The sequence below is a fragment of the Prinia subflava genome, chromosome 17, assembly GCF_021018805.1.
Source record: "Prinia subflava isolate CZ2003 ecotype Zambia chromosome 17, Cam_Psub_1.2, whole genome shotgun sequence".
In the NCBI taxonomy this organism is placed as follows: domain Eukaryota; kingdom Metazoa; phylum Chordata; class Aves; order Passeriformes; family Cisticolidae; genus Prinia; species Prinia subflava.
Window position 1 is genome coordinate 15,625,063 of NC_086263.1, and position 13,741 is coordinate 15,638,803.

At 60.0% G+C, this 13,741-nt stretch overlaps 1 protein-coding gene across 3 annotated transcripts in view; it reads left to right on the forward strand.

Annotated features, from left to right (window-relative positions):
• The first annotated feature begins 1,669 nt into the window (after positions 1-1,669).
• The window catches only part of PRKCB (protein kinase C beta), an 89,672-nt gene continuing 77,600 nt past the window's right edge, over positions 1,670-13,741 (forward strand). For all 3 annotated transcript variants that reach the window (XR_010082511.1, XR_010082510.1, XM_063414139.1), the window contains exons 1-2: positions 1,670-1,988; positions 2,244-2,275. Coding sequence is in view for 1 of the 3 variants with exons in the window: in XM_063414139.1 (XP_063270209.1) it covers positions 1,819-1,988; positions 2,244-2,275 (202 nt within the window). In the remaining 2 variants the exon portion in view is untranslated. The remainder of the gene's footprint in view (positions 1,989-2,243; positions 2,276-13,741) is intronic.

Genomic DNA, 13,741 nt, shown 5'->3' on the forward strand with positions numbered 1-13,741 from the left:
GGGGGCACCCCATGGTGTGGCCGGTGCTGCTGGGCACAGAGGGCCCCACGTGTGCCCCCCACACCCCGGGACGTGCCCTTGTCCCCTCCTGGCATGGCACAGCACGAGCAGGGATGGCTGCAACTCATTTCACTTCTTAGCAGGAAAATCAGACGGTGCTGAGAGATGGAAGCAGCCTGCTGCTCCTGGGAGGGTGACATCAGCAGGACAGGTCAGCCCCCCTTTATTGCTGCAATGAACCTTTTAAAGCAGCTGCATAATAACAGCCCTGGGCCTATTTTGGGAAAGTCTCCTGGGTGTTTAATTCCATGGAGTGAGCGGGGCTTTCTTCAGAGAAAGAGCATGTAGGATGGAGGGCTGGATCACAGCTGAGCAGGGATGGTCTCGGGCCTCAAAAGGGGAAGGATCACGTGGATGCAGATCCAGAATTAAATCCCAGAAATGAGGATTTAGAAAGATTTGTTTGTGGGAATATGGTTACGTTTCACTTGAACTTGTCTCGTGTTTTGATTTGAATTCTCACCTCCTCAGCACCCAGACCAGGACAATGCAGCACCAGGGGGACCCAGGGGGACCTGGATGTCAGAGAAGGGGCTGATAGATCTGATTTTCAGTGTCAGAGTGCTGGGAGTGAGAGATGAACGGTGGATGTGGTTGGAAAACTCCTCTGTGCCAGCCAGCTGAGGTGTTTGCAGTGGGTCGGTGAAAGAAGGTCATTATTCCAGCTGCAAATTCAAAAATTCATTCCCAGAGGACCCCTGAGCTGTGTGTGAGCCCTGAGCTGTGTGTGAGCCCTGGGCACGTGGCCTTGCGGGGTCTGCTGGTGGCCACGCTCCTGCTCCCCCGGGCACGGCCACCCCAGTGCCCAGCCTGGCACAGCTGCTGTGCCGAGCTCCTGCCTGGAGCCCCTCCGGACCTGACTCGTGTTGTGCAGAAAATCAGGAAAGGAAAAAAAGATAAAAAGATTGTGGACCCAGCACTGTCACTGCCAGCCCTGCAGTGGGCACGGGGCAGTGCAGGTGTCCCCATGGCTGGCACGAAGACATCCAAACCTGCCTCCCACTGACTCCTGCTCGTTCCCCTCCCGCCGGCTCGGGCAGGGGCACAGGGGGATGTCCCTGCCTTGGTGACCCTGCCCACAGCCCCGCCTCAAGGCCGCCCGCCGGGGTCATCCCTGCCCCGGGGTTTGTCCCTGCCCATGCCCGTTGTCCCCGGTGTACATTCCTGCCCATTCCCGGTGTCCATCCCTGCCCGTTCCCGCTGTCCCCGCTGTCCATCCCTGCCCGTTCCCGGTGTCCCCGCTGTCCATCCCTGCCCGTTCCCGGTGTCCCCGCTGTCCATCCCTGCCCGTTCCCGGTGTTCCCGCTGTCCATCCCTGCCCATGCCCGGTGTCCATCCCTGCCCGTTCCCGCTGTCCCCGCTGTCCATCCCTGCCCGTTCTCGCTGTCCATCCCTGCCCGTTCCCGCTGTCCCCGCTGTCCATCCCCGCGGGATGCAGGTGCTCTATGCAAATGAAGGCCCAGGCCGGGCCCCATGCAAATCAACATGCAAATTAGGGGGCGTGGCCGTGCCAGGGTGCTCGGGGGGCGGGGCTTGCGGATCCGCCGGGCGCCGGGGGCGTGGCCGGCGATGCAGATGAGGGCGGGGCGGGCTGTATGTAAATGAGGGGGCGTGGCCCGGCGGGCGGTGTCGGAGCCTCCCGCCAGCTGCGGGCAGCGGCCCCGAGCGCGGCCCCGGCAGCGCAGCCGGACCAGCGCCAGCCCCGCCGGAGCAGCGGCACCGGAGCGGGCCGGGCCGGGCCCGCAGCCCCCGCGCAGCATGGCCGAGCCGCCGGCGGCAGCGCCGGCCCCCGAGGGCGAGGGCCCGGTGCGCTTCGCCCGCAAGGGCGCCCTGCGGCAGAAGAACGTGCACGAGGTGAAGAACCACAAGTTCACGGCGCGGTTCTTCAAGCAGCCCACCTTCTGCAGCCACTGCACCGACTTCATCTGGTGAGCCCTCCCCCGGACCGCCGCAGCCGCTCCGGGACGCCGGCTCGGCGGGACACCCCTCCCTGTGCTCGCCCGGCCCGCTGGGGCTCATCCTCGCCACCCTCCGCGCCCCCCTCTCCTCCCGTCCCGGCTCCCCTCATCCCCCGCATCCCGCCCCGGTCCCCGGTGCCCGCTCCCCTCCGGCCGGCGGCTCCGGGCAGGGTGCGTGTGCCGCGGGGCCGGGGCCGGTGTCTCACTCCGCCTCTCTCTCCGCAGGGGCTTCGGCAAGCAGGGCTTCCAGTGTCAAGGTGAGTGTCGCGCTGCCGGGGGGCCGGGGGGGCCCGCAGTCCCTGCCCGCCCCCCGGGACCGGCCCCGCGTCCCCCCGCGGGCAGCATCCCCCGGCACCGGCCCCGAGCATCCCCCGGCACCGGGAAGCAGCTTAGTCATTTTTTAATCAACCGAGCAACTAGTCGGTGCCTTTAAGCCGGTCGGGTGTCGTTAGCAGAGATAAGCGCCCGGGACTTCAGCTAAATCCCCCCAAAAAGGCCGAGGGGAGTTTGTCTTTAATGTACTTAACACCAAAACGTGTTTGGGTGGCGAACGGGCTGGGCGAGGGCAGCTCCGCGGCTGGAACTGCGCAGCCGGCGAGGGCTTGAATGGCTTGGTTGTGTTGCTGGGGAAAAAATGAGGCTTTATAACAAAATGTGTTGCGGTAGCCGGGTTACTGTGACCATAATTCTTTGTTCTGATAACGCTGGGATTCTGGAGGGGCTCTTCGGGGATTTGGGATGTCCCCTCGGGAGACTGGGCTGAATTCCCCAGGCGTTCTCTGGTTGCTGCTGGAGCCAGCCCAGCTGGGAGCTGCTCCTGCTTGCCCTGTCCTGTGGGTCCCACCTGTGTGGGCTCCAAAAGAGGCTGGTGCTCGCAGCTGCTGGCAGTGAAATTTGGCTTTTGTGAATATTTGGGACAGAGTTTTATTTTGGCGGGTGGCTGACTCCCAAGCTGAGGTATTTGGCATGAAAATAAACCCACTTTAGAGCTCTAAAAGGCTCCTCTTCACAGCTGCCCTTGGGTTTTGGAGTGGCACATTCGGTGTGAGGCGCTGGGGGGGCTCCTAGGGGGGCTCTGCCTCGGAGCATCCCTGCAGCTGCCTGTACAAGCAGTGCCGGGTTAATCCAATTTAAACCGCGCTGCTACTCATCCTTAACGCCTGCCACGTGTGTGTAACCTTAAACTACCAAACCCATCTCCCTGCCACCTCCCAAACCCCAGCCTGAAGGCCTGCACAGGTGTTGGCAAGCAGAGGAAAGTGGATGTGGAGGCTAAAACGTGTCCTAGGGCTGTTTCTCAAGGTCACAGCTTCTCCTGCTACCTGAGCTTTCACACATGGGCAGCTCAGCCACGTTACTGAGAGGAATTCTGTGCACCTCGGATCTGTGGTTTGGGTGATCCAGGCTTGTCTGGCTGTGAATTCCCTGGCTGTCCTTCCAGTGACGGTGTGTTTGTGCAAGCACAGCGTCCGTGAAAGCCGGAGGGTGTTTGTGGAGCAGGTGGGGTTTGCCTGCGGGGCCTCTGCAGCCCGGCTCGGTTCCACCTGCAGCATCCAGTGTCGGGCACGTGGCGCTGTGCCAGGCCTGTCCCAGCTGTCAGGAGCTGTTACCCAAACCTGCAGCCGTGCTCTCGCTCCAAGGAGAAACCTTGGATGTGTTCAGGCAGTGTTAAACCAGGGCAGGGGGTGGACTGGGAGCTGCCGGGCTCTGCAGCCCTGGCTGGGGGGGCAGCAGCAGCACTGCCAGGAGCCCCCCGTGCCCAGGGACACCCCGGGGCTGTGGCTGCTCTGTGCCACCCTCTGTGCCTTAGGAAAGCCCTTTGCAGGTCACCCTGGTGTTACAGGCGTGAATGGGCCACAGGGAATGTTTGCTGTGCAACAGGGAATCCTGCAGGCCAGCCCAGCCTTCCCTAAAATCAGGTGGATTTCCCCAGAGCCCACCTGTGAGGTGCTGGGTGCCCAGGTGAGGGTGCTCCTGTGGGTGGGGCAGCTCTGGGGGATGCCCAGGTGAGGGTGCTCCCGTGGGTGGGGCAGCTCTGGGGGATGCCCAGGTGAGGGTGCTCCCGTGGGTGGGGCAGCTCTGGGGGATGCCCAGGTGAGGGTGCTCCCGTGGGTGGGGCAGCTCTGGGGGATGCCCACGGTGAGCAGCCGTGCCAGGGTGGAGGACACGCCGTGCCTCCCTGCAGGATGCTCCCAGCTCGGGAAGCCAGCACAGAGGTGTCTCCCACTGCCACCTGCTCTGGCATCACGGCTGCCCGGGGCTTGTCCTGGGGGTGCCAGGGCTGGCACTGCCCTGCCCCAGCGGTGCCAGGGGAGCCGTGCTCACGCTGGGTTGTGCAGGCACCACCAGCCTTGGGGTTGTGTCCCACAGGTTGTGCTGCAGCTGAACTTGGCAAACACTGACAGGGAGGCAGAAAGTCCCAGGGCTGGCTTTTGTTCAGGGGTTCTTCAGCCCCACTGGGCTGGCAGGAAGCTCTGGAGTGAGGCTCTACCTCTCCCTTTACTGACCACAGCTTTAATTCCACTTTAACAACTTCCCCCAGTGTTTCCCCGTTGTGCTGCGGGATGGCTGGAAATGCAGCTGGGGCACACGCCTGTCTGCTCTCGGCTGTTCCTACTGCTTTAAGTAGGTTTTCACCTGTGCCCTGATTTCTTTCTAGGGCATTTGCAATAATTAGATTGTTAATTAGCTCATTACTTGTGACTTTTGGCAGGAAGTTAGCAGAAACTGACTCTTTGTAGCTCGAAATACTAATGGATACCACAAAATGCCACTTAATTGCCTGCTAATCTGCTTCTTATCCTCGCACATGATCTCCTCCTTATCCTTGTGTCATCTGAAGGCTTCCTGGGCCAACGTCTCTCTGGTGAGCCAGAAAGTGTCTGGGTGTGGGCAGCGGAGGTCTGTGCAAGGAGCAGGGCTGCTTCTGGCAGGTTAACAAAAAGAAATCGATATCTGGTGGGTGTTGGAAGCTGGAGGATGTGCCTGGAGCTGCCAGGAAGATGAACTCCTCCCGAGGGAGGCTCGATGGCCCCGGGCTGCCGCTCAGCACAGAGGGGCTGCCGGGCCGGCTCTGGGCACCTGCTGCAGCTGGGAGGTGAAGAAACTTCCCGGGAACAAAGAGAGGGGAGTGTGAGTGCTCCCCTTTGAGCCCGGGGTGTGTGTGCTCCCCTTCTTCCAGCCCGGGGCGCGTGTGCTCCCCTTCTTCCAGCCCGGGGTGTGTGTGTGCTCCGTGCTCCCCTCCAACCTGGGGACTCATCCGGCAGCACCAGCAGGGAGGGAGCAGCCCCTCGGTGTCTGCAGTCTGGGGAAGGAACAAGTGGCCAAGTCTTGGTTCTCCTGACGTGGGAAGTGCTGCAGGATGGGAAAGGAAAGGGAATTTGGTTTGAAAGCTTTCGAGAGCGAAGTTCTTGGTCGCCTTCTGGGAACTGGCAGCTTTCTCTTTGCTGCTCGTGTCTCCCCCGCCTTGGCATCCTCGGGGCCGTTTCTCCTCTTGTCCAGGCAGCTCTCGGGCCCTTTGTGGGTCAGGGGCTGAGGGGGACGTGTCCCCAGGAGCTGGGTTTGCTCAACCTGGACCCGGGCTGGCCTCACACCCCGGGGGCCTGGGCAGAGGTGAGGAGCAGTGGAACATGATTCACACTTGGGAGCAAAAAATAACCTGCATCTGTCACTGCTTTCACGTGTATGATGTAGAAAAGATCTTGGAAAGGAGAATCTTGATTCTTCCTGAAGAGAAAGGGAAAAAAAAGCATCATTTGGTAATGGATCTCATGCAGTAACTTTTCTGGGGAGAATGTTTACTTCTTGTCCCCGCTTATGACTCAGTAAGCAGAGCCACTCTTCAGATTAGATGTCCTTCCAAACTTTATAGCACACAGAATTCCTCCCTCCAGGTTTCCCTCTCCCTGTCCTCCAAGGCCAGTGCTCCCGTTCCGTTTTGTGTTTTCGCGAGTCAACATCTGAGACCAGAACCGGGCAGCTGGGAAATGTCCCCCAGGCCTCACCTCTGCAGCGAGCGTTTCTCTCCAGCTCAGAGCCTCCCCTGCCGCCCTTCCTCCCCCCAGACGGAAGTGAAACCCATCACACTTCGCTCTCCACTCTGCGGGCTGGGCTCTATTGACTCCCTTAAACAAGTCAGAAACAAAAGCAAAACAAACTCCAATCATCCCGAGTTGCCTCAAACCCAGTAATTTCGTGTCAACATATTATGCACACTGGAGCAATGTTAGTGTTCAAATAGACTAATTAAAAATGTTACTGCAATTACTTTTGCAACACAAATGATGCTAATTATATAATGCTGCAGAAACTGGAAACATGATTTCGGAGGGCTTTTGGCGCGCCCAGCGGCGCTACACCCAGCTCTGGGTGCTGGGGCCGTGTCCCCGGGGCTCAGGGTGTCCCCGGGGCTCAGGGTGTCCCCGGGGCTCAGGGTGTCCCCGGGGCTCAGGGTGTCCCTGGGGCTCGGGGTGTCCCCAACGAGCCTGTCCCAGAGCAGGGCAGTGCTGCAGAGCAGGTACAGGCAGAAAAGGGAAGTGGCTCTGCCCCTGCTGCACGGATGGGCCCTGCTCCTGCACAGCCCCTGCTCCTGCACAGCCCCTGCTCCTGCACAGCCCCTGCTCCTGCACAGCCCGGTGCTCTCAGCGCTGGCAGGAACTGGGACAGGTCCTCTCAGTGTCTCCTTCCCAGGCTGGCTTTAGAACCGGCACCTGAGCTGGCCTTGCTGAGCCTGCCCTGCCCTGCCCTGCCCACCTGTGGCTCAGCAGAGGGGCGTTCAGGAAGGAGAGGGGTGTTTAGAGGAGAAGGGTGTTTAGGACAGGCAGGTGTTTTGCAGGCAGGTGTTTAGGGGAGAGGGGTGTTTAGAAGGGAGGGATGCTCAGGAGGCAGATGTTTAGGGGAGAGAGATGTTTAGGAGGGAGGGGTGTTTAGGGGAGAGAGGTGTTTAGGAGGGAGGGAGGAGTGTTTAGGAGGGAGGGGGTGTTCAGGAGGCAGATGTTTAGAGGAGAGAGGTGTTCAGGAGGCAGATGTTTAGGAGGGAGGGAGATGTTTAGGAGGGAGGGAGGGGTGTTTAGGGGAGAGAGGTGTTTAGGAGGGAGGGAGGGAGGGGTGTTTAGGAGGGAGGGGTGTTTTGCAGGTGGTGTTTGTGGCAGCAGGCCATGCAGCCCCCCGGCAGTGCCGGGCTGTGTCCCCATGGGCAGGGACAGCCCCGTCCCGCAGCCCCGCCGCTGTCCCCACACAGCGCTCAAGGGCTCGCCCGTGTCTCACAGTGGAAGTGGTTTCTTTTTCCCTCCCCCCTGCAGCTGCAGGGTGGATTTTTCTTCCTTATTTCCGGAGATAGCTGTCATCCTAAAGCCATCTCGGGCCCAGATCATGAGGTGCTCTGTTTCCTTCCCGGGGTGCCCGTCGCTGACTGGTGCCAGCCGTGGATGCTGGGTGGGAGCTTTGGAGCTGCCCCGTGGGCATTTGGGTGCCCTGGGGTGGCAGGAGGGTCTGCAGCACACCTGCCTGGCTCCTGTTGGCTCTGACACCACTGCAGAGGTTAAACCACCAAGTCCTGAGCCTCTGCCATGATTTCTCCAGCTACTGAGCCTTCCTGGGGAATTTAATGCCTGGGCTGTCTCTAAGGAGACTTCTGAGCACACAGTGCAGCATTTCTGCACGCCTGCTCGCTCACACACGCGTGATCCTCCGGCTCCCTGCAGCACACGGGGCCCTGGCAGGCGTGCAGGGCATCCTGCACTGGTGGTGAGGTGTGGGTGGGCACTCACCTGCCTTGGCACCCGCAGGAGATGCTGTGAAACAGAGCAAGACCTCGAGGGTTGGTGTCTGCTGTGGAACAGGAGGTGGGGCTGAACCTGCGCTCAGACTTGGTGTGAACTCTGTTAACTGCTGGGGTTTCTGGAGGAACTGGAGGCAGGGGGGTTGTGCAAGCCCCTGCCGGGGGCTGCTGCCCTCCCTCCTTCCCCCAGCACAGCTCCTCCTCCTCCTCCTGCAGCTCAACAGGCAAAACCCTGCAGAGCTGGAGAGGCTCCTCAGTGGCATCCAGGCCCTGTTGGATCTGTCAGCACACGAGTGGCACGGTCACTGTGGCTGAGGAGTGAACCAGTGGCTGTGCCTGTCATTCAGCCGGGGCAGGGGGGCCTGGAGCACTGGGTTACAAGGGCTGTGATGAGAAGGGGAGGGTGGAAGGGCTCTCCCCTGAGCTGCAGGTGTGTGCTGAGGAGAGGGGAGGTTGGCAGCGCTGGGTGGGATGGGGTAGTGCCCAGGAGAAGGGTTTGGGTGGCTTTTCCTGCAGCAGCCAGCTGTGAGAAGGTTGGTGCTGCCCAGGGCCACAGCTGCCAGAGCCCCTGGGCTGGTGGCCTTTGTGTGCCCGTGGTCCAGCTCGGGCCCCAGGGGCAGCACAGAGCGTGGTGGAGAGAGCTGGAGAGATGAATCCCCCAGTGTGGCTTCATGAGTCACTGCTCTGCAAGTCCATCAATTAGAGGCACTCAGAGAAGGGTGAGTAAGGAGCTCCCTGGAGGGGAAGGGTGAGCACAGGTGCTTGGGCAGTGTGTTCCTTGTGCTCTTTGAGGGCTGCAGGCTGTTAAAAACGAGCTCTTTGGAAAAGGCAATTAACACAAAACCAGGAGTCCTTGTGTGGGGGTCCTGGAGGCAGCCTTGGGGTGCCAGCACTGTGTTCTGGGCTTGCCCTGGGTCCTGTCCCACAGCTGGGGGAGCTCCAGAGCCCCTCCAGACCTTTCAGGTGATGCTGTAGGAAATAAAGCCTGGCCAAGGGCTGGAGCATCACCTGGAATGGCTCTGTCCCACACTTTGAGATTTAGCAGAAGCCACAGGTCCTGTGCTCCTTGGAGTGGGACCCTGCAGGGCTCCCTGGGGTGACACAGTGCCCTCACTCCTGGGACCTGAACAGAGACGTGGGGCTGGGACAGCTGGACCCGAGGGTGACAGAGACAAGGAGGCTCCCTTGGGGGTCCCTTTCCTCAGGGGAAGGACAGCTGTGGGCTGCTGTTCCCCCTCCGTTCCTCCATCCCTCTGTCCCTCCGTCCCTCCATCCCTGGTCTAGGCTGGTGTTGGTGGCCTCTGTGCCATGGCCAGGAGTCCCTGGAGGCAGAAGGTGACACGAACATCAGGGATGTAAAATGACACAGTAACTGCCTTAGTTTTGCACACAGTGGCCCAATGAATGGAGGTGAAAATCTCTCTGGAGCTCCTCAGCCCCCTCAGGGCTGGTGTCAGGGGCTCTGCCCCAGCAGAGGGGGGGATGTGGCCCTGGCTGTCCTGTCCTGCAGGAAGTCAGTTTTTCCACTAGAGCCACAGAAGGGATGGGGGGACAGGAAGGCAGCTCCGCTGGTGGTTGGTAGCAGCCGAATTCTGTGTTAAGCAGAAGCAATTCCCAGAAGTAGCTGTGCTGGCTGCAGCTCTTCCTGGGAAGGGAAGGCACCGTTCCAAACCACAGCCTGCTCCTGCTGGGCTGCACCCAGAGCCGTCAGGGCAGGCTGCACTCACCCAGGGATCCCGTGGGATCCCAATGGGCACCCCTAGGGAAGCTGTGCTGTGCTCCCAGGGAGGGCTCTGCTCCCTCCTCTGTGCCCATCCCAAGAAGCTGAGGGCTGTGGAGGAAATGGCTTTGGCTGTGGTGAGGGGCTGCAGCTCTCGGGGTGCCCGTGGGGGATGGAGCTGTGTCCTGGGAGCTCCTCCTGTCAGCACCACAGAGGTGTCTCACCTTTGGAGAGGGTGGCCAAAGGGATGGCTCTGGCCAAAGTGCTTGTCCTGTGTGCACGTGGTGTGTTTGGCTTTGCCAGGTTTGGTGCAGGCTCTGAGGGACTGATCCTGGTTGTAGACCGGCCTCCACTGGGAAAATGGAACAAATGAAAATGTTCTCCCTGTGAGGAGGCACCTGAACTCTGTGGAATTAATAACTTGCCCCCAACACTGGCTTTTCTCCTGTTGAGGATGACTCCTGTTCATGGGTGGGGAGCTGGCTGAGCCCTCCCAGGCCCCTCTTGGAGCCCTGGGTGTCTCTTCTGACAGCTGAGGCCGGCTCCCTGTGGAGGGAAATGTCCTTCATGAGATGTGACAGCTCTGCTCCCACAGCACGGTGGGGCAGATGGAGCTCTGCTCCCGCTGCTCCTCCCTGGCAGCTGCCAGCCTCTGCTGGCCACTGTCCCTGGCCACTGTCCCTGGCCACTGTCCCTGGCCACTGTCCCTGGCCACTGTCCCTGGCCACTGTCCCTGGCCACATCCTGCTCTGCAGCATGGGATGGCCCCTGCAGCTGCATGTCCCAAAGGGGGACAGGGCTCCGTGTCACCTCCTGAGAGCCAGGGCCTTCCCTTCCCTTCCCTTCCCTTCCCTTCCCTTCCCTTCCCTTCCCTTCCCTTCCCTTCCCTTCCCTTCCCTTCCCTTCCCTTCCCTTCCCTTCCCTTCCCTTCCCTTCCCTTCCCTTCCCTTCCCTTCCCTTCCCTTCCCTTCCCTTCCCTTCCCTTCCCTTCCCTTCCCTTCCCTTCCCTTCCCTTCCCTTCCCTTCCCTTCCCTTCCCTTCCCTTCCCTTCCCTTCCCTTCCCTTCCCTTCCCTTCCCTTCCCTTCCCTTCCCTTCCCTTCCCTTCCCTTCCCTTCCCTTCCCTTCCCTTCCCTTCCCTTCCCCTGTTTGCTTTTGAGGGATTTTGGGCTGACTCCCTCAGCTGTTTTTTGCCATCCTGCTCTTCCCATCGTGTGAACCCCCTCCAATGCAGCTGGAATTAGTGAGTGTTTGGGGTGGGTAACCTCGTTAGCCTTTTGCTTTCAGAGTTCAGCTGCTGTGGCCCAGAGCAGGAGCCTCCCTGCCCCAGCTGATGGGCACTGACTGCCGAGCGCTTAACGCTTGTGAGCTACATCTTGTCAATTTAAATAATTTGCTTCCATATTTGGTCTTGCTTTTGTGCCAGATTTATACATCTTGTTTAAATCTGACAAGCAGAATATACTTGCTGCTAATCCGAGCTGGACAAGGCAGTGCCTGCCAAAAAATCCAATATTAATAAGCTCCAGTACATGGAAGTTACTGGATTTGCAAACTTGAGGCTTGTTATGGCACAGCTCCCTGAAAATTGGCTTTTTTGCATCTACTTAAATCTGGGTTTTTCCAAAGAGCCAGTCTGTGAGCTTCCCTCTTTGGGTGGGAGCTCCCTCCCCAGCTCAGTCTTTGGAACAAGGGCAGCTTTCCAGCTCTGAGCAGGAGACGAGTTGCTTATTTTTGGGGTGTGCTTGGGCAAAGGGGGGGTGATAACTGGTGTCTGTGCAGGGAGATCCTGGCAGCAGCTGCTCTGGCAGGGCCCTGGGCTCTGGTGGCTCTGTCCTGGCAGTCAGGGCTGGCGCTTGGGGACCTGGAGCTGCTGGAGAGAGCCCAGAGGGATCCAGAGCTGCTCCAGGGCTGGAGCCCTCTGCTCTGGGGTCAGCCCGGGAGAGCTGGGGGGGCTCACCTGGACTAGAGAAGGCTCCAGGGAGAGCTCAGAGCTCCTAGCAAGGCCCGAAGGGGCTCCAGGAGAGCTGGAGAGGGACTGGGGACAAGGGATGGAGGGACAGGACACAGGGAATGGCTTCCCACTGCCAGAGGGCAGGGATGGATGGGATTTTGGGAAGGAATTCCTGGCTGGGAAGGTGCTGAGGCCCTGGCACAGATTCCCAGAGAAGCTGTGGCTGCCCCTGGGTCCCTGGCAATGTCCCAGGCCAGGCTGGACAGGGCTTGGAGCAGCCTGGGATGGTGGAAGGTGTCCCTGCCCATGGCAAGGGCTGGAACAAGATGAGCTTCAAGGTCCCTTCCAATCCAACCCATTCCAGGATTCTCTGATTCTATGTTTAAAATCTTCAGTCTCTTGTAGTTCTGCTCTCGTCTTCCTACATTTGATATTTAGTCAGCAGCAGGGAAGCTAAAAAAGATTCAGATGTCTAAATCTCAGCCTTCAGCTGTTCTTCCTCTTCCTCACGCTGTGCTGCCAGCGTGTTCCAGCTGATCCTGCTGGTGGATCCCTGCCTGCCTTTTGTTGCCGAGTGAAAGGATGCAACAGGAATAGCTTCACCTTTGGGGGGAACAGCCAAACCCCTTGGCTCCGATGGTGTGAGCAGGGAGCACAAGCACACTGAATAGCTGACACTCGGAGCACATGAACCAATGCATTTTCATGATTTCCAATTATAGCAGAAGAATGAGAGAGTGAGGTGGTGAAGAGGAGTGAAAGCCGTCCTGGCTCCCCTGAACGCTTCCTGCAGCCGCGGTGACATCACAGCGAGGAGCCGCGATTGTTCTATAATATCACCGAGCCGAGTGAGGGGGACGTGGCCCATGAATTTCATTTGCATCACTGAGTGGATTAGCTCCTGACGCAGTGCAAAGTCATTATTTACCGCGTCTCCAGCCCGGAGCCTGCCCGCACAGGCAGCGCTGCGGTGGAGAGGCTGAATCAGAGCCGGGGCTGCTCCGGCGCCACCGGGACCGGCGCTGCCCCCCGAGGGCACCGGGACAGCCTGCCGGGGCTCTGTGCCCCCCGAGGGCACCGGGACAGCCTGCGGGGCTCTGTGCCCCCCGAGGGCACCGGGACAGCCTGCCAGGGCTCTGTGCCCCCCGAGGGCACCGGGACAGCCTGCCAGGGCTCTGTGCCCCCCCAGAGCACCGGGACAGCCTGCCGGGGCTCTGTGCCCCCCCAGAGCACAGGGACAGCCTGCCGGGGCTCTGTGCCCCCCCAGAGCACAGGGACAGTCTGCCAGGGCTCTGTCCCTCCTGTGCCTTTGGGGCTCCTCTTCCCTTGCACTCGTTGCACTGAAACATTTCCCTTGAGCTTGGCTCGGGAGAAATCCCTGCCCTGCTCCAGAGCTTGGCCTTAGCCTGGAGGGGGAGGTTGTCCCAGGGACAGGAGTGGTACCCCTGTGTCACCTGTGTCCCCTGTGTCACCTGTGTCCCTGCTGCCCGGGACCATGTGCTGTCTGCACTGTGCAGGAGGTGTGCCAGGCTGTGCCGTGCCAGGCTGTGCTGTGCCAGGCCATGCCAGGCTGTGCCGTGCCAGGCTGTGCTGTGCCATGCCATGCCAGGCTGTGCCATGCCAGGCTGTGCTGTGCCAGGCCATGCCAGGCTGTGCCATGCCGCCAGGGACAGCGCTGGAGCCTGTCTGTCACCCAGGATAAGTCACTGTCACCCAGATTTCTACAGAGCTGCAAATGATCCCCCTAATGATTATTTATCATTTTTGTTACGGTTTCTGGTGGAGGTGTCTGTGCTTGGGGTGATGATGGAGGTGTGTGGTTGTTCTTCTTGTCTGCCCCAGGTTTTGCATGGGCTCCTTGGGCAACCAGCCTCGATGGGGGAGGGATCAACATCTGCATGTTCACTTGGTTTCTGAAGAGCTGGATGGAATAATTGGTTTTTTTGGGCTCCGGTGGGAGCCAAGGGCCCTTTCGTGTAACATCTGTAATTGCCAGAGGGTTTCTGAGGATGGTAGAGCTGCCTAGAGGGCCATCCCTGTGTGCAGGGGCAGAAAGGCTGAGCAGGACCTGTGTGTCCCCTCCCAGCCTCTCAGGGGAGATTCCTGCCCTGGGAATGCTCTAAACTGGACTAACTCACATTTGTGTGGCCGTGTGTCTAAGGACATCTCCAATAGCTTGCTCCATTCATTTCCAAATTTGTCCTGCTCGCTGGTGTTTGATGGAGAGGAGCCTCGGGGCTGGAGCCTTCTGGAAAGGAGGGTTGTGGGTCTG